Here is a 20,707-nt window from a genome sequence, read left to right as displayed (position 1 = left end):
ATACGTATGTTTGGTCTCATTCTCCACTACTTTGTTTTCTGGAAGTACAGAAATAAATAATGCAAAGCAGGCATTGAATGCTGATTTCAATTCCAAATTTTTCTATCCCTTCTGTAAGCATTAATTACAATTCCTCTCTCCTTTGTGTTCCTCCTCAGCTGACCTTCTGAGAAGGCCTCAGCAAACATCTTTCTTAAATAGTGCAAGAGCACTTAGCGACTATCCCCTTAGTATCTTGTGACATTCACTGGTTAGTGGAGAAAATGCCTAATCATGTAAGAGTTCCTATCACAAAGAACATGTTCCTGTAGATAGGCTATGTAGGTAATAGATGACCATCAGAGCATATTTCATGTACTGTAAGTAGGCCATTATTTCCTAAGTTTTCAGTGATACTTTGTGTGTTTTGTATTGAGTGACAGCAAATAAATACACAAACACCATAGAGGATAGCAATAGAATCAGCACACTTAGTGCAGAGTCCTTCAGAAATGACAATATATAGGAATGATTTGTAATGGAGTTCTTGAGAGTATCCTGCCTTCCACTCAGCTGTGTACTAAAGATAGATCAACAGATTTTATTTCATTACATACAATATCAGTGTAAAATACAATTAGTGGATTAGTAAGCGCTGTGCCAACTTTGCTGTTGAACATCTACCCATAATGAGTATGCCAATCAAGGAGACATGTGCCACTGATGTAGAATAGCATTAGGATGCCAGTGCTTCAGAGATACACCCACAGGTTTAACCTTACGCATTGCGAGTAAATCTGTTGAATTAGATGGAACTGATCACAGTGGGTTAAGGTAAATACGTGTGCAAGTCCTGGGTGCTTGAGCCCTTGGCATGTCGACGTCTGTGGAATCACAAGAACAGTGCTTCTCTTAAGACCTATGAGAAGTGTTCTATTTCTGAATATTCAATTAAATATTTGTAGAGAATACGGTTAAAAAGAAGAATGATTGCTAGCTATGGTTAGAACTGGGATGTTTCCAGCAGCAGTAGCAAGACATTATTCTTGGCAAGACCGCAGACTCTCACAGCTATTATGGACTATCATTATTTTAATTGTGTGTGCCACGTGTGCTTATTGGCCCCTGGTAAAAGGAAAAGTAAATAGGGATATTATTACTGACTGCATACTTTGTAGTAATTTTTCTTGTCTATTCTATTTTTCTAGCTCCTAATGTGGCTCCTTCTGATGTTGGAGGAGGGGGTGGAAGCAATCGAGAGCTGACAATAACATGGATGGTAGGTATTGCACTGATACGGCATGAAATGGCACGTTTAGCCTGGAGAAGACTGAGAGGGGATCTCATCGGTGCTTCTAAATATCTAAAGGGCGGGTGTCAAGGGGATTGGGCCAGACTCTTTTCAGTGGTGTCTAGCAACTGGAACACAGGAAATTTCATCTCAGCATGAGGAAAAACTTCACTGGGAAGGTGCCAGAGCACTGGAACAGGCTGCCCAGAGAGGTGGTGGAGTCTCCTTCTCTGGAGATTCTTAAAACCCTCCTGGATGCGTTCCTGTCCAACCTGCTCTAGGTGAACCTGCCTTGGCAGGGGGGTTGGACTAGATGATCTCCAAAGGTCGCATCCAACCCCTGTCATTCTGTGATTCTGTGAAACCTATACTTCCTTCTATCTGATCTTGCTCCTCATGAAACCCATGGATAGTTTGTAACTGGCTCCTGTGAGAGCAGGATTTGTACGCAGTGTAAAGGTTTTCAGACTTTTCTTATAAAAATAGATATAAAGGAATGAAGAGGAAAATATTTTAGATGTTTATGTATTGGACATTTCTAAAGTACAATCTAAAACATTCTCTGAGTATGTTTCAAAGAGAATGAAACACATACTGAATATGATAATGCATTGATGCAACTGAATTTTAAAAATCTGCATCTTGTATCTTTGTTCGAGGCTTTTTTTAAGTTACAGTTTGAATAGCATGCAGATTTGCTCTCTACAACTAAAAGTATAACGTCCTAATTATGACTTTATTGTGCTGTGCACAGATTCACAGGTTTTATTTAAAAAAAAATACATTGCAATTCTATAAAGAAGCCTGTCATAATTATTAACTGGAATTTTAAAGAAATTCTTTTGACATTTTTTAGTTTTTATTTTATGCTAATGTAATGGGTAACACAAAACAATGTTGCCTCAAACAACAATTTAGCCATTCATTGGTATCCCCATACTGATGATGTTGTTCTTTTCCTCCAAGACATTCATTTTTCTTCAATGATTATATATTAAGCAAAATAAAGATGGGGGAAAGGGACAGAGAGAAGATGCTAGTCACAAAAATAATGCAATTAAAAGTTAAAAAAACTACAGTGTTACCAAAAAAGACTTCCAGTAATCTTCAGAAGTCTTTTGAAAATATCATCTCTTTCATGTACTGTAGGTATTCACTTAATGATATTTTGTCTTTAAAAAGATTTTTATATTTAGTTATATATATAAATGCTTTCTTCATTCTGGTATTGAAGCAATGTTTTTTCAAAATTTACCTGTACTGTGGAGGAAAAAAAAGCAAAAACCCACAAGTAATAATCATAGAATCACAGAATGGTTTGGGTTGGAAGGGACCTTAAAGACCATCCAGTTCCAACCCCCCTGCCATGGGCAGGGACACCTTCCACTAGACCAGGTTGCTCAAAGCCTCATCCAGCCTGGCCTTGAATAGAAAAGAGATTAGAAGTTAGAAGAATGCAAAACTCAGAACAGGAGTGGATAAGGATTTACAAGCAAAGTTGTTGAGCAGGCATAAGTTCCATGGAGGAGACAGTTGAAGTCTTCTGAAGGGTTTTTGGGAAAGCTAGGGAGGAGAAATAAAGCCAAAAAAAGCCTGTCTATCTGATGTATGTCAGAGCCTGTCAGTGTCCAGCAAAAACAGAGTGACAGAAGCATCACCTCTAGCAAAGATGGTTAAACAGTATGCTTGAAAAAATTACCAAGTTTATCTTGCTGTTGACCTCTGATCACCTTCACAGGGCTATGAGGCACATGAGGCGTATTATGCCGTTTGTGTCTTTTGGACAATAGCCTGTTTCAGATGTAGCAGCTTATTTACCTCTATGAAGAGTGGGGGTTTTTGTGGGAAATAATATAAAGATGTCATAATTCCAACAGCAACTTTGCCATTGTTGTATAAGGATCCTGCTTATGAATTTACAAATTTTAATTCTTTTTGAACATAAGGTTGATCATACTTCTTTGGAAAAAAAGTTCTCAAGTGTGGCACAGAAATAGTCAGCCATATGTTTGGTCTAGGAGATTTGAGTCTCCTCTTTTTTTGTGTTTTTGTTTTGGTTTGGTTTTTTACTTCAATTCAAAATGTTTATTGACTCTTCCTAAGTATTTAGCAATGAATTTACCTAAAGAAAAAATTTCTAAGTTTCTGAAAAAGGAAGATCCACACTTCTGTTAAAATATATTGAAAAGGTTATTTCTTAGTTTGTCTAAGAATAGGTTAGGGAGCAGAGGTGTCCTAGTTGGTTTCATTCTGATCTTTATTTATTTTTGAAGAGCAGAAGTCAAATAAGAATACATTTGATGGACAGTTGCGTAAGACCTAGATTATTTTATTATTTCTTCACAAATGCTGTCTTATAAAAATTTTTAACAGAGCTACTTCTTGCATTGCATGTAAAGACCCATACTCATGGGATTTTCAATACAGAGAAAAATTGACTGTGACCAAACTAAAAAAAGACAATTATAACCAGGAGAATAGTGACTAATGCAAGATCTGAAGTACAAGATCAATTCAGTCTTTCCTATACACCCAAGTAGATTTATATCCCTATTATTTCTCTTACTTAATGTCATGCTTCTTATATCTGTTCTGTAATGAGTAGCTCATTTAGTCAGACAAATTAGGCATGGCTTCAAATATTTACTTCCCAAGTATCTTCCATACTGTGTCTAGCAAGTGTTTCTGAATAGAGGCATTAGATTTACAGAGCCTGTCTGACAGACGACAATATATCTATCTGTACGGCTAAGTTAAAGGTGTATACTGATTCCCCCAAATGTGCTGACATTTGCATATGATACTCAAAATAGTCCTTAATTAAGAAGAGAAGAACAAAATGTATGGCAGGTTCACATGTTGCTGCCAATCCCCTCTCAGCTTTTGCTGTGATTCATAAGCCCAGGTTGAACGAGACAGCCAGAGATGCAATCAAAGCTCTTCTAAGTCTTGTTTTGAAAGAAGAACTGAGAAGGAGAGCTGGGACTGGCATGCCCATTCTTCCTCATTTTTCCCCATTTGTCTTCCCCTCTTCTGTTTTGTTTTTCAAAGTTTTTAGTTCATACTACAAACTGTTCAGCTACTTGTACCTACTTATTATGTGCAGCTGTTGAAGGGCAAGCTGATTTCCACATTTTATTTAAGACCTTCTAGAATATAATTTTTAAGTGACAGTTCTGGCTTTCTGAAGTTTGCTGTGCCTGAAAATCATTCTGAGACTAGGGCCACATCTAGGCTGCTTACTTTGACGTGTGAGGTAGGGTTCTAGTTTGTTTTAAGCAGCTACATAGAATGATAGATTCAGAAGACAAGCTGTCAAAGGTGACCCTTCTAAAATCTTCTACTTTTTGAACTGCAAGGTTGCCTGTGAATCTAGACTTGGGTACATGAAGGTACGTTACCTGTTCTGGGAAGCTTGTTATCTAATTTTCACCTGATCTCCAGACAGACCTGAGGTAGGAAACAAGCTGAGACATGAGTTATATCTCATCCAATAGGTACACTCGGAATATGCCTGACACACAAAAAGTTAAGCACATAAATATATTATCTACGGGGTTTTATTCATAGCTGATTTGCAGTTAAAGTCTTCGTCTGGTGGCTTGTGCCTCGTGTCACAACTAGAGACAAAATACCCATCTCCTTTTTCACATGAGCGGTTTCTTGAATTTTATCTCTTGCCAGTCATCTTAATTGCCAATTATACTTAAGTCACTCATATGTTCTCAGAAGTCATGTTGTAGGTAGATGAGTATCTTTCCACTGTCTAAAGCTCATTATAAAGCTATTATAATTCAGATTTTACATATAACAGCATTTCACCTGAGTTCGCCAGAAAAGCCAAAGAAGTTATGTATATAGAGACCTATAGCCAGCTGCATCAGTCAGTTCTCTTCTGCGACATGGAGTCATGGTTACAGTACCCACTCAGGAAGCAAGAGGCACGCAGTCCTGAGGATTGTCCATACATATCCCATGTTCTAGACAGGTCCCTGAACCCTATTCATGGTGTGCTGAGGCCACTTTCCAGTTTTTGATTGAACTGAACCACTCTTCTGCTGGAGATGCTATTAAGTACAGAGAAAAAAGAACAGCAAGCAAGGGGAAATCTACTGGTTACTGAACTCTGCAGAAGGTAAATCCTGTTGGATTCTGGGCCTTACTCCCACAGCTGTTTTTCGCTTGTATCTAGTGTTAATCCCATGCGGAAGCACTGGTGTCAAGGGAGCTTCATCTAGAACCTGCTTTCTGTCCTCAACCAGCTGAAGGCTGCCTGCTTTAAATATTGCTATATTGTTATTCTTGTCACTTCAGCACTGATGTAGCAGAGTGATGAAACTTCACAGCAGCAACAGAGAAAACAGGATGCAATGGGATCTGATAGCTAGCACACAGGGGCAGGGGTCAGTAACCTTAAGTTGAGTAAAGTCCGAAGTCCCAGCCTATGTATTTCTCTTGGAAGCTTTGCAATGAAGAAAAAAACTCCATCACTGTTCATATGTCCTTATAAGACGTTTCTCAAATTTTGAGTTCTGACATCTGCGTTTGTCTTAATTTTTTTCTTATTGTATTATGTGTACTAGTGTTCTAATCCATGTGTTCTGTTGCCAATGTCAAAACTTAAATGTTTCTATTGGTCTAAAAATTTGGTGAGTTTTTACCAGAATATTCTTTCTCAGAGAATCACAGAGTGGTTTGGATTGGAAGGGACCTTAAAGATCATCCAGTTCCAACCCCCCTGCCATGGGCAAGGACACCTTCCACTAGACCAGGTTGCTCAAAGCCTCATCCAGCCTGACCTTGAACACTTCCAGGGATGGAGCATCCACAGCTTCTCTGGGCAACATGTTCCAGTGCCTCACCACCCTCTCTGTGAAAAACTTCTTCCTGATATCCAATCTAAACCTCCCCACTTTCAATTTAAACCCATTACCCCTTGTCCTGTCACTACAGGCCCTTGTGAAAAGTCCCCTCCCAGCTTCCTTGTAGGCCCCTTCAGGTACTGGAAGGTGCTATAACGTCTCCCCGGAGCCTTCTCTTCTCCAGGCTGAACAAGCCCAAGTCTCTCAGCCTGTCCCCATAGCAGAGGTGCTCCAGCCCTCTGATCATCTTTGTGGCCCTCTGGGCTTGCTCCATCCTTCTGATGTTGAGGGCTCCACAGCTGGACGCAGCACTCCAGGTGGGGTCTCACCAGAGCAGAGTACAGGGGGAGAATCCCTTCCCTCGACCTGCTGGCCACACTTCTCTGGATACAGCCCAGGATACAGTTGGCTTTCTGGGCTGCCAGCGCACACTGCCGGCTCATGCTCAGCTTTTCATCTTTGGAGTTTCATTCTAGCTTCAAACAAATAGGAACATCAGAATCTGTGAGCTAGGTTTTTTTTTTTTTTGCTTGTTCCACTACTAACATCTGAATTTCATAAATCCTTGCTTGAAATATCTTCACACATGTTGGCTAAAGTGCTACAGTAGTGTGCAAACACCTAAGGAGAATAATTACACTCTGTTGTACTGCTTTAGGACCTTTGCCTCAAGATAAGCTGTTTCTTCTCTGTGAGTTTTACATTATAGGAAAAGGTGATGCAGAAAGTTTATTTTCAAAGGATGCCTCTTGTCAGCCTTTGGATTTGCTCATGACTGGCATGAATTTGGCCCATTGGGTGCACTGTCTAATAGTTGTGGTAAAGGCTCTGTGAACTGAGGAGGGATCACTGCATGTACAGCTTTGGTAAATGAAGCAAAGTTCTTTATAGCAGATGGTCTTCTGTAATCTTACATTTTCCAGTATTCCTAGGTATAGGGAATCAGTTATAGTTTTAAGAAATATTTTGGATAATTAATGCTCATGCTGAAAGTGGGAGTCATTTCATTTAAACTTTTACCAGTGAACTTGTGTCCCTCCATCATCAGTGAAAAGTGGTAGGATGAATCATGCTCTGAATGAGTCCATCTCTGTTTATCAGCTGTGCGAATTGTCTGTGTGACCAACTTCAGGTAAAATAATATCATTTAGGCCAGCCACATAAATTTTTTCTTTTCTTTCTGTTTCACAAGAATATTTCTCTCCACACATGCACATGGACCCATATATTTGCATAGTGTGTTTGTTTCATATCCACTATCACTTACTCCATAAGAAAGCTCTTTTTGCTAGCTGCAGCTGACAGCACTTTTAGTACACAATCATCCTTCGTTCCTTTCTGCAACAGATAACGTGATATGTCTTGCACTGAGTTTGGATGAGGAACAAGATCTTAAAATGTTGCAAGATCTGCTACTGCTGCAGATCTGCATAATTAAGATGGTGTATTTTTCAAGGAAGATGATGTATTTTTAAAGGGCAGGAGAACAAACTGTAGACGCACACCAGAACAAAATGGAACTTTAATTGTGTTTTTACAATGCACATATCAATGCTTTCTCTATTATATATGTTTCATTAGAGATCCATTTGTTCAGTTGTCTATGAAAAGTAATGTTTTATCTTTTGCCTCTTTAGCCTTTGTCAAGAGAATACCACTATGGCAATAACTTTGGTTATATAGTGGCTTTCAAGCCGTTTGGTGAGAAAGAATGGAGAAGAGTCACAGTTACTAATCCTGAAATTGGCCGGTATGTCCACAAGGATGAATCAATGCCACCTTCAACCCAGTACCAAGTAAAAGTGAAAGCTTTTAACAACAAAGGGGATGGACCATTCAGTCTCACTGCTGTCATTTATTCTGCACAAGATGGTGAGTAAAGGTTTCAGATAAGTTTTACACTGAAGGCCCAGAGCAGCACCACCAGCTGGTCCTTCACACTGATTGATATAGCAAGGAAGGTGTATATACTTCACAGAAAACACTTGCAGTTGTTTTGAGTAAAAAGCTTCAGACTGTGCTTTCCATGTGATGGAGAACACTTGGTTGGATGTGCTGCCAGTGAGCAATACACAAAAGCATTCAAAATTCTTCACAGAGCTTGTTAAAAGACTTAAGAATTTTTAAAAAAGAAATTCTGATCTTCCTTTTGGTTGCCTAAAACACGTACATCATCATCCAGCAATGTCTCTGTGATCTTAATACATGTATTTCACATATGTAGAATTTTTTCTTGAACAGACCACACTGAAGCCTATTATTCTGGTAGATCAATATCAGAATTTAGCCCAAAATTATGAAGGAATGATAGTTCAGTTGTGTCATGGTGTATTTCCAGCATGTTTAGAGTTTAATATACATTATTACTGCTGCATTCTTTATTCCACTTTGGATGTTAGAGCTATCAAGTGAATAAATTAATGAAAACCTCTTTGACATTTCACTAAAATATTTTTCTCAATTCCAACTGGAATTACTTCACATGCTGTGTGTGATCTTTAGGATTGAAGTTTAAATGACATTTCCAAACTTAGCAGGAGAGAGCAAGTATTAGAAGAATGTTTACCTTAAATCAGAAGAAATATGTACAACATCCTAATTGCAACATAATCACTCAAGCCTGTTTTAAAAAAATGTGGTTTATTAATTTCTGCCAGAAACCCAAAGAAGGAATTACTTCACATGCTGTGTGTGATCTTTAGGATTGAAGTTTAAATGACATTTCCAAACTTAGCAGGAGAGAGCAAGTATTAGAAGAATGTTTACCTTAAATCAGAAGAAATATGTACAACATCCTAATTGCAACATAATCACTCAAGCCTGTTTTAAAAAAATGTGGTTTATTAATTTCTGCCAGAAACCCAAAGAAGATTTTTTTCCCTAGAGCAGAATCTCCTTCACAGAGTCAGCAGATCCAGACCAGAGAGCCAAGAGGACGGATATGATAACAAGGCCACATGCTCACACTTCCAATTCTGTTCTTTACTCTGTGTACTTTATGGGAGATTTATGGTCATGATTCCCATTAGTGCTAATGGGATCTTTGCACACAAATCGCCCACACACAGAGGAAAGATAAAATGGTCCTTTTGTTTCTTACAATAATTCAGGGTTCAAGCTAGCAACACTTAGCTATCTAAGAGGTTAATACTAATCCTTTTTCTTAGGAAAGTGTGCCTTAGGATATCATCTTCAACAGCTGCTATGGCAACGGAATGAGGCTTTTTGTAATTGTATAAATGAGTTGGCAAACAGGTATGGTGTAATAAAAGCCGAATCTGACAAATAACATTTCAGTATCCATCCTTGCTCAGAGACATTATTGACAGCTGATGGATAAGCTCCCACGTGTTTATCTTAGGATTATACTAACCGTGTCAGGGATAGGAGTGTGTTTGTATAGCTCTCCAGGTTCGGAGACATGGTAGAGGCTAGTAGCTCCGAAAGACAGTAGAAAAGCAAATGTGCATTAGTGCCAGCTTCCAGATAAAGAAGTCACTTCAGTGGCTGCTGTCATTCTGACGTAGACTTTAGCTAAATCCAGACACCTGGCAGAAACACTTGTGGTTAAATGATGCCAGATCCAGGCAGCAAAGGAATAGAAGCTCAGTGAACCTACTTCTTTTCTTTGATTTCAGGTGCAAGAGTCACACAAAACACTTGAGTCCAAACCTTACCAGTGCGAGCTATGACCCCGACTACTGACCATATCAAATCCAGGAACTTCTTGGTGGGCTAGAAGGAATTTTTCCAATAGGTGTAATGAAAGTTATTCCAGAGAATGTTCTGCAGAGTTTTCTGCTGTCATCAGGACTTACACAGTCACCTCAGTACCTTGTAGCCTGCTTACTGGCTCTCAGCCTTAACTTCGTATAGTTACGCTTAGAAAATAATTGTGTGATGACCACTGTGTTTTCAATGGAGAGAACATGTTGTGAGGCACACTTGATTGCTACTTTTACTGGTGGAATTACCGAATTAGAAGTCTGAAGAAAAGCACTGATGTCATCTTTCTGGCTCAAGAGAGACTGCAAAATATTTATAGAATATAAATGCCAAGTAGGGATATAAATTATTTGGAGCTTATAAACAAGCATAAGCATATGAAATATTGTTTAGAGTATTGTATTGGCAAAATCCCTGGCAGTTGGAACTTTTCAATATGAAAAATTTTGGCAAATTCGGTAATTGATACAATGGAGAGGATTCTGACAGTGATTTGGGAATAGATAAGTTGATCACATCTATTCCACCTGTACTTCTGTACCTCTGAATCAGACAGTGGTATTACTGATGTCAGACAACACAACTTCCTAAAGGCACTAGTGAGATTTTAAAGCAATATGGTCATACAGTATTTCATACAGATATGAATAAATGTACATACATAGATAAATATAATTGCAGCATTTCCACTAAGTTGCATATTTGGTAATATATCTATGTGTGTCCAGTTATAACCGTGGGTATCTTTATTCACTTCAGTGACTGGGGCATTTCTGTGTTCCCACATGCTTTAAGCCAAGTTCTATATCTGACAACTACTAGTCATACCTGCCATTGCTACTCGTGAGTAATGACTGCAAGTAATGAGTGCATAAGCCTCTTGCTTATCTAAATTCCTGTCGTTGTGAAAACAATTTTGCAATAATGTATCATTTTTTAATTATACATTTGCATTATTAACAGCCACTGAAAGACAATTACAAAAGGTAACTTTGCATATAAGATTATTTTGTTACCTGGGATACTTTTCATGAGAGACGTAACTGATTTTTTTTCTTAACAGTGGCTGTTTTGATGCATAGTTGACTGGATGCCCAGTTGGAAGATTAAGTATGTGAAAGCTTTCCTCAGCTCAGGCTGCCATGCCTGTCTGTTGCAACTTGTGGCAAAAGATTCGCAACAGGGAACTGTTCTTAGCTTGGATAATTTTATCTTTTCTAGGCATTGTTAAGTTTATGCCTTTTGAAATTCTTTACCTCACTTAAAATGCAAGCAACAATGAAATTAACAGCTTCTTGTAATTAAACTAGAACTTAAAATTCTACACCCTGAAAAATAGCCTATCTTTTTATAATGGTCTGTATTCTGCATTGGCTGGTGTCCAGAAGTGAAAGCACAGACAAAATCAACTTTGCGATGTATACCTAATAGATGGGTGCTCTTTATATGTGCTTCTGGCCAGCTGTATATCTAATATCTGGTCTCCTAAGAACTTTGTATCATCATCAATAAGTGACATACACATGAATATTTGTGTGTAGCAGCTTAAAAACTCTGGTGTGCATAATCGGTGAGCTGCTGTCCAGTTAGTAAAAGATCACCAGATGCTTCATTCTGTTTATTAAATCCTGGTCTTAACTTACACAAATTTCATCATGGAATCTGTTGAAGCATAAAAATACATAGTCTGAGCCAAGTAATAGAATCATTGCTTTGTTATTATAGAGACATTTCCCATACAGATCATCACTGAATTTGAAGTTTACTCACATAAAAACAGATTAAAGACTAAAACACTTGGACCCCTGATACCACAAAAATAATATGAAATACAAGCAAGTACAACAATATCACTGGATGTGATTGGATGCTTAACATGTGTTTTGTCTTCCAGCTCCAACTGAAATACCTACAGACGTGAGTGTAAAAGTTTTGTCATCTTCTGAAATGTCTGTTTCTTGGCACCACGTTTCTGATAGATCTGTGGAAGGATATCAGGTGAGTTTAGAGGAGGCACTGTACATCTTCTCATTCATTTAATTTCAGTAGTTAAATGCAAGGAGAATTCCTGCTCTGGCATATCTCTCAGGGATCACTTCTCTTTAGCTGTTGCTTGCTGTACAGGTTTCACATCCCGAGAAACAGATCATTTTTGGTGCTATGCACTTCATTACTAAAACATTTTAACAAATCTGTATGCTCACTGTTCAACTGAAAAAAGGCAACATTATTTCATAGAAGAAACTTTTCTCTTTATGTTACATAGTTGAAGGCCTATCTCTACCTTCTCAAAACGTATGAAGTGTTGGGTGTAATTGTCAACACAGACATGAAACTGTAACTGACTTATGGCCCATTTAAATTCTCAGCAGTTATTCATGTAATTCACCCACAAATCCTATAGTCAGTGGGACTGTGTGACAAGTGCCCAGAATCCAGTGTAACAGAGGCAGTGCTATTGTGCAGATTAACAAATGTTCTGTTCATCATTTCTATTCTCCACATGAAAAAGAGCTTCAAGGTGTGTTCATCTGGTCCAAGAGTAGGTGATGCTACCGGTAAAAATTGTTCTTGTCCTTGTACAAGGGTGACAACAGCCACAAGGTGGGTGCAAGCAGAAATAGCCACATAGTACTCCAGCAGGGTAGTCTTAACATCATCTGTGCACAGTGAATGCTGATGAGGTCTCCAGTGTACAGCCAGCTTACTTTGGCTGCACTCCAAAACAGGGATTTGGGCCTTAGTTTGTTAGTGACTTGCTTTGTGATTTAAGTTGTTGGCTTCCTAATGGTAGCCTCTGTGTTCCAAAATAAGCACACAGAAATATGGAGTAACCTCATAGAATGTATTTTTATAACCGAAATCTATTTTAAAATGTTCTTTTAATTAGTAGTACTTGTTTTCTACATTTCCTGATCTCTGTTTCTGTCTCCACGAGATTGATGTAATCCTTTTGGGATACTGTAACCAGATCATAGCAAACATCTCAGTAAGAAGTAGCATAGTGTCCCCTATAAAGCTTGATTCTACACAGTACACGCATTTAAGTTTTAAAATTACAAGCAGAGGACACTGGTTTGAAATTATGACACTGACATCAATGGTGACTCCTAATTTACTAAAGAAGCCCACTGGCTTGGTGTTCCACAGGAATTGTGTGACTAGAAGATCGAGAAATTCATGGCCATAACTGAGAGCTGGGTGGAGAGCCCAGATCTGACCTCAAGCCAGACAGCCTTCCCAAGCTGGACAGTCTGCGCAGAAACTGGGCACAGGTCCTGTGCACCCGGAATAGTGCAAACAGACACTCGGCAGGCACAGACTGGGGGACTTGTGGGGCTGTGGAGAGAGCAGGAACGAGGAGTGCTGGGAGAGGTTGGGATTGCAGCAGCGATGGAGCATGATGTGGATGTTGAGAGTTGTAATGGGGGTTAGGGTAGGAAGGCTGGAGGGTAAGGACAGATGGAGAAGGGACATGGCGAGAGAACGTTCCTGTAGGCAACCCCCTTTTGGCCATTTTTTAACTTTATTTTGCATAAAGACATCTGAGTTACTGTCAGGGCACATCAGGGGAAGTAAGGAGAGCGGGTTCATCAGGAAAGAACAGGATGGATGGGACAATCAATAGGAAAAAAGGAATAAAGTTGGAAAGAAGCATGGAGATTCTCTGAGCTGAAAAGAGAATAACTGCTCTACTGGAGAAAGGTGGGATACTCTGGGAATGGGTGGAGAGCTCTGTTACACAGAATACAGATGTGCAGGATGTGGCCTTATAGCTGGAGTATAACTTCATTCACTCATTCCTAGAGAAGTACTAGACTTCTGTAAATCAGTGTGAACTGGATGGCTTGAATATGTACAGTGAGTAGTGGGATTGAATACAAATTTATTCTCTTTTTTTCTCTTTTTCTAAAGTAACCTTCTAGTTATCAGGACTGTGGAAAAAAATTCCCATCTGGCTATAAAATGAACAGGCATGAATTACTGCCCATGGAGCTCAGTGAGGTGTTAATTCTGAGACCTTTTTCTCTAAGAGTAATCACCAGCCTCATTCTGGTAGAGGGGAAAGCAGCAAAGGGCAAGCCTGTGCTTCTACACTGAGGGCAAAAAGAAGGTCTTTTGCTCCTGAAGATCAGATCCCATCAGTCCTGGAGGAGCCATAGGACAGGGCAAAACCAGAGAGGGCTGTTACGGAAGGTCAGGGCTACAAATAGCTTTTGTGAAGTTACAGTGCAAGCTGTGGGGGAAGGGGCACTCAAACTACAGTATAAAGTTCCACTGAATATGTCTGCAAGGCTTTGTCTCTATTGGCATCAAGAAATATTCCAGTATATTTTTTAGTTATTGCTCAGCTGTAACACAGGTGAGCAAAACCTCTCATTCACCAGAACACTTTAATTTTGGTCTTTATTATTACCTGAAAATTACATAACTGGCCTTTTAAATGCTAGAGTTTAAGATGTGAGAGTACCCTGAGCAAAGTACCTGAAGGTATTTCACCTGTGACACAACGTTTTTCACACCAGGAGGAGTCAGATTTTCTTGCCACTAATGCATACTGTCAGGACGACTGCCCTCATGGTGATGAGTGTGAGCTGATACATTTTGCCATTACAGAGGAGTATGCTCAGCTCACACTTAAAGAAGAGATAAAGTAGAAAAACTATCTCCATCCATAATGAGAATTTAAGATTTATGAGTTCTCACAATAACTTGCTAAAAGCCACAGCTCTTCACTGCATGCAATATCCAATGACACTATCCATATTTCCTGCTGCATCTATGCAACAGATACGTGTTTATTTTGTTAAACAAATTTATCACTACTTGCTGCCATTGTCCCTTCTTTACTAAAATATGCTATTAGAATTCTTTCATAGTGTGAGTCAGGTACCTCTTTCATGTGTCTCCTATGTAAACCTTCAGGAATATGAGAGCTGTTGTTTCATGACACTTACGGAAACAATTTCTGATGTATCTCAGTATATTAAAATTTGCATAGAAGAGAGGACATGTAGAAGAGTGTGTTACCCTGATTTCAGTACAGAGGGTTGCACTGATTCATGATGGCGAAGGCATCCCTTCCCACAGATCACTGTTGGTTTATGTCCCACAACAAACTCTAGAGCTGGGGTGAAACATGTCCCCTGGGGTTCCATTACCCTGACAAGGCAAATGCAGAGAACCAGGAAAAAGCAGACTGCCTGAGATCCTACTCCAAGTTCTTTAATAAAAGAGATGGGGACTACTGAGCAAAGTGGGGAAATATGACTTCTTGATGCAATGGGGCATTTAATTCTATATTGCCAGTTTTCAGTAGTTTCTAGTTATCACTTCCACAGAGGTAAGAGAGTGAAAGAAATTGCCAAGTTACTACAAGAGACTTTGAAATTATTTAGATAATTAGTGAGAAATGTAGGAATAGTGTAAAGAAGACAGTAGGACTTTTTCTTAACTCTCAAGAGAGTCATCTTGTTTCATTCTTTTCCAAAAGTAGTTGCAATGATCCACATATGTAGATATGACTGTAAATTAAATGAAGAGAGAAAGAAGAACATTCTGAGTGTGTGACACACTCTAAGTAGTAAAGTCCACAACATTGCAGACAAAAACAATAATATTTGGGATTTAAATTTACTTTAAATATTAAATTATATTACTTCTGCCTGAAATGTAATATGCTTTCAGTGAAGTAATTTACATTTTCATTCATTGTTCTCTCTTGTCTTGTTTGATGATGTGTATTACTTGTTACATGACGCCCTTAACATCACTGTAGTGCAAATGAACAGTAGGATTGTAGAAAGTTTTGCAAGTCAGAGGTATTCAAAGGCTTCCAGCAGCATGCTCCATGATTAACAAAAGCTTCACATAAAGTGTGTTTGCCATCTTTAGGTAAAGCAGGTAGTTAGTTAACATAAAAGAACATACTAAAAATGAATTAATTCATCTTCAGTGGCCAGTTAATATCATCAACAAAGCTACCATTGGTCTTGTAGCTAATAAACTTTTGGCCACCTAGAACTTCACAGACATCCCTTTGCTGCAGGCGAGAAACTTGTCTGAACTGAGGGACAGAGATAGACATGACGTCCCGTAGCTCCTGATGTACACACCCTCTCACACTTGAGTCAGCTGCTTGTAGTTACAGCTTGTGGTGTACAGCTGGTTGCATTCAGCAACAGCAGTTTATCTACGACGGTTTGTTAATTATAATCATGTTTTTAAAAATTCTGACTTGAAGATCGTAATCAGACCGTCAGCTGAAATGGCTGTGACGGTTTCAGTTCCACACTGGTTTGAAACCACTCATCAGGTGGAGGTTACCACCCTGCTGGATCAGTCTGCAGGATGGATTGGGTGCGCATTCCTCACTCATTCTGAGGCAAAGCCTGTTGACTCCATGAAATAGCCACCTTAGTAAGTGGAAATTTCATGAGTGTGAGTGTTTAAATTACAGTAAACTGATGTTTAGGATACTAAGTGGATTAAACTTCCAAAACACTGTGCAGGACATACTTTTATATAACTAAAAATTACCTGTTTGTGCCAGCTGAAAGGCAGGTATGCGTGCCATGTTTAAAAATGGGTGCCAGTTTGGCCTGAAGATGGAGTGTGATTCTCTGCACCTAGAGTGAGAAAAGTCATTGTGATGTTGTCACATTTATAGTAATCGGAGTATGAGTAACCTCTAACACTGTTGGGCAAGAGTGAGGGAACACTGACAAGAGACTTCAGTATTTAAATAAGAGTAACCTCTGTGTGTTGACATTGGCTGTTACCATGTCCAGAGACATTTGAAGTAGGTGAAGAGAAACCCTCTACTGCACCTCTGCTTGCTCAACCAGTATGTGCTCTGAACTAAAAGAAAGCACTATTTTTATTAAGCATTTTAATTCAGATGTGAACAAGAGAAAATAAAACCTTGACAAACAAGGCGTACCCATCATTTGTAGAGGACAACTGCGATCTTAACACCTTGACAAGCTATCTGCTCTTCTAACCTGTTCCTTAAATGAAGTTTCCAAGGAAAACTAATGTCAGCAGAACACAAGATTAAAGTGGTTGCTATTTAAAAGATAAAATAACAGGTTACCTGATGTCACCGGTCAAGTCTTACAACGCAAGATTTTTCCCAGAGCCTGAAATTTTCAACAGCATTAACCTCTTCCTAAAAAGATTTTAAAAGGTCCTCATGTAGCATGCCTAAAAATCATTATGAAGGCAGGCAGAAGCTGAGCAGAAACGCTGAGTGAAAACACTTAAAACCAAAATGTAAGCGGTATGGCTTCCCACTCTGACATGTTGGTACAGTAATTTAGTCTTATCCAAATGGCTATAAATGTGACAAAACACAGAGACTGACAAGTGTTTTACTCTCACTTGCATCTCACAAAGCCATGAAGAATAGGACCCAGTGTATGTGATGGACTCTATGGAATGGCATCACTCCATGGGAACTACTCTCTTTTAACCTGGTGCTTTGTAATATGTAATGAATTGAAGTAGAATGGAACAATTTATTTGATAAAAAACCTTCTATCTACACTTAGTTGATTTTAAAATGTTACAAGCTTACATTGATGCTTTTCCCATAGCTTAAGCTTTTTCAGATTCTTTCTTACCTACTTTGACAAATGTCATATTGTACTGTGAAATCTGATTGAATTTAGCCAAAGAACTTTAGAAAATGGTTAGGTGCACTTATCTAGACCTGCATATACAGTTAACATTACTGAATACTTCTCATTCCCTAGACTGAAGTACAAAAGGATTACATGGTTTAGACATTTTAAACAAAATACTGTGAAAACATTAGCAGACTTCAGTCTGCGCTGAAGTGTACCAAACCATTAAAGTTCAGAGTAAAATGCTCCAACAAAACAGCACAAAGAAAATAGTCTTGTTTTCTGAAGTCATTATCCATCTCCCAGACTTGTAATGCCTTAGCTGAGAACAAGTTAGACCACTGTGAGAAAAGGTTCCATAAAAAAATCTGAAATTGTTTCTTTTTCTTCGTGTCTATATACAGCTTGGTTAAAATCACAACCTGTAGAAGGAATTCCATGCTATTGCTGTTCTTTTAGCTTGTTTATTACCCAGAGGATGCAGTATAGAAATACCCAGCATACATCATATTTTACAAACTTTCTTTTTGCCTAAATTTGCTAAATTTAATCATTCAATTTGATTGCTTACAGATTCGTTACTGGGCTGCTCATGATAAAGAAGCAGCTGCACAGCGGGTACAAGTGAGCAATCAAGAATATTCAACTAAACTGGAAAACCTGAAGCCTAACACACGCTACCATGTAGATGTTTCTGCCTTCAATAGTGCAGGCTATGGTCCTCCCAGTAGAACCATCGATGTTGTTACCAGGAAAGCACGTAAGTAAATGGAGCATTAGGTTATGTATAGTGTCATATACCTCATTATTGCATGTTGCATCATGTCCATCATGTCTTCAAACTTGGCATCGCATTCATATACCCAGTGGTCTACCTTTATGTTGTATTGGTTCTTGGTCTGAAAAGTTCTACCAAGGTTCTCCTCCCTCTCTTTTGTTGTCATGTACAACATGGATATCTTATGTAAAATGGTAAGGAGACACAGATTATAGGCTAATAAGATAATTCAGGCTGGAGGGGATTCAAAAGGTCCACCCTTCTCTACAAAGCTGCGTCGGTTACAAGCTCAGACCAGGTTGTTCAGGGTCTTGATCCAGCTGGGTCTTGCAAACCTCCAGGAATACAGACTGCATGACCTCCCTCTTTGGTAAACCTGTTTGACTCCCCGACTCATTTATCTAGCGTCTAGTCTGAGCCTCTTTTAATCAGGTTTGTGCTTTTTGTCACTCATCCTCCTGCCATGCACCATTTTGAAGAGCTTGGGTCCATCCTGAAAACCTCCTTATAAAAACAGACAGGTGGCTCTGAGGCTCCCTCCAAAGCAGTCTCTTCTCCAGAGGAAAAAAGCCCAGCTCTCTCAACCTCCCTTCATGGGACAGGTGCTCCAGCTCCCCACCAGGTCGGTGGCCCTCTGTTGAACTCACTTCAGGATAACAGCATCTTTCTTGTACTGGGGGGCCCAGAGCTGGGCGTGATATTTGAAGCAATGAACAATTCAGATCAGCTGTTACTTGGGCAACTATACCCTGACTTTACATTTAATCAACAGCAAGAAGGATTATATTCAGACTTTTAAAATGTGGCCAATTGCCTTTTTCATTAACAGTAGAGGGATCCAGGATCAGGGAACCTTGAAAAGTGGGTGATCTGATTCACATCCTTGAATTTACATGCCATACTAACTTTCTTAGTATAGCTCCTGACTTAGTGATGATACCTAGCACTGACATATGCTGTGAAGTGTTCAATTAAGAAACAAATCTTGTATATTTAAACACAATTATATGGGCTAAAATATGTACAACTAATTTGAGGATTTCTGTCAAGTAAATAGTGTGTTGTGGAACTTGGGCCTGCAGGTTTCTTTTGTGTTGAATAAGATTACTCCATTTTTATATGCTTATTGTGTGAAACGTAATTAATGGTTTCTGCAGTGGGGTGTTCTGATTTCTACTGAGTTAAATGATGTAGAAATGCCTTTAAATGGTTAATTAAGTATTTAATGTCAATGAATAAATATGAATTCAGCCCATTGCTGGGAGGTTCTGTACGTAGTTATAGTGCATTCCAGCAAACACACATGGTCAGCAACGGTGAAGGGTAATGTTGGCCACTTCCATTTTGGCAACACAGAAAGGCAAACCCACAAATCACCCACTTCCCAAGGCATCCAAAATTGCCTGGCTGGAGCTGTATCAGTTCATTCCAGGAAAGAGACTATCCCTTAATCATATAATGATCAGCCATAATTTCCCTTTCTACATTTTTACATTGAATGTTTATGCAATCTCATTTATGTGCACATTTTATACATACGTTGTTTTTCAGCTCCAAGCCAACGTCCAAGAATTATCAGTTCTGTAAGATATGGTTCAAGGTACATCATCACCTGGGATCATGTGAAGGCGATGTCTAATGAGTCTGCAGTTGAAGGCTACAAGGTATGATCTACGAAAATATTTTTTATCTTTGTGGATGCTACATGAGGTATATTTTATAGACAGTGTTGAATTTTGGTACCTACTAAGGCTTAAGCATAGTTGCATGCTAAAGATGAAGGGATCATGCTTAGAGATCACAGACAGCCAGTGCTTAGGGCAAAGCCAGTGAGCTTAGTTGATATGGTGAGAAAACACTGGGGCACTGAAATTCATTTGTCAGGTGATCCATTTGTTTGGAAACTTTAGATCAGTGACTGCAGCAACCTGATGTAATCCCATATGATTACATTTATTGCCTATTGGCTAAAAATAATGCTTAGAAAATGTACACTTTAATAGTTTTTCCATATACCGGTATACATTGTTCCAGCTTTTCTTTCTCTCCATGGGAGCTACAGCTCCTGGAACGTGAGTACTTTAAAGTCTGGGAAGGTAGAGGAAGGGAAGGGACACTTAACCTCATTAGATGCAATTACTGTATAACTACAGCAAGTGTATATACTAACTATAGGGTGTATAGAAAGCTTAAAAAATTAATTCCTGTTAAACTTTGCTGCTTGCTTGGCAGTAAGAAAATTAGTGTCATGTTCTACGTTTACAAATTTTGCTTAAGAAGTTGAACTGCTTCCTGGAAAGTGCTGAAAATGTTTAACAGAGTTGATTCCAGAGAGTGGAGAGCTTTTCCAAAGGTCCCAAAAGGCCATCATATTTGCAATATTTTAACAACACTGAGAGTTAATAATAAAATTAATAATTGTTTCATTTATGAAAATGGTAAT

General features: G+C 38.9%; 1 protein-coding gene across 1 annotated transcript in view; it reads left to right on the top strand.

The window, feature by feature from the left end:
- The window catches only part of CNTN1 (contactin 1), a gene marked incomplete at its 5' end in the record, with an annotated part of 69,990 nt that extends 50,056 nt beyond the window's left edge, over positions 1-19,934 (top strand). Inside the window, 5 exons of the mRNA XM_010161750.1 lie at positions 1,188-1,258; positions 7,770-8,004; positions 11,753-11,856; positions 18,060-18,246; positions 19,816-19,934. Coding sequence (XP_010160052.1) covers positions 1,188-1,258; positions 7,770-8,004; positions 11,753-11,856; positions 18,060-18,246; positions 19,816-19,934 — 716 coding nt within the window. The remainder of the gene's footprint in view (positions 1-1,187; positions 1,259-7,769; positions 8,005-11,752; positions 11,857-18,059; positions 18,247-19,815) is intronic.
- Between the last annotated feature and the right edge of the window lie 773 nt (positions 19,935-20,707).

Source organism: Eurypyga helias, unplaced genomic scaffold, assembly GCF_000690775.1.
Source record: "Eurypyga helias isolate BGI_N326 unplaced genomic scaffold, ASM69077v1 scaffold16250, whole genome shotgun sequence".
Classification (NCBI taxonomy): domain Eukaryota; kingdom Metazoa; phylum Chordata; class Aves; order Eurypygiformes; family Eurypygidae; genus Eurypyga; species Eurypyga helias.
Note: the sequence above shows the minus strand (reverse complement) of the source record. Positions and strands in the feature narration are given on the sequence as shown.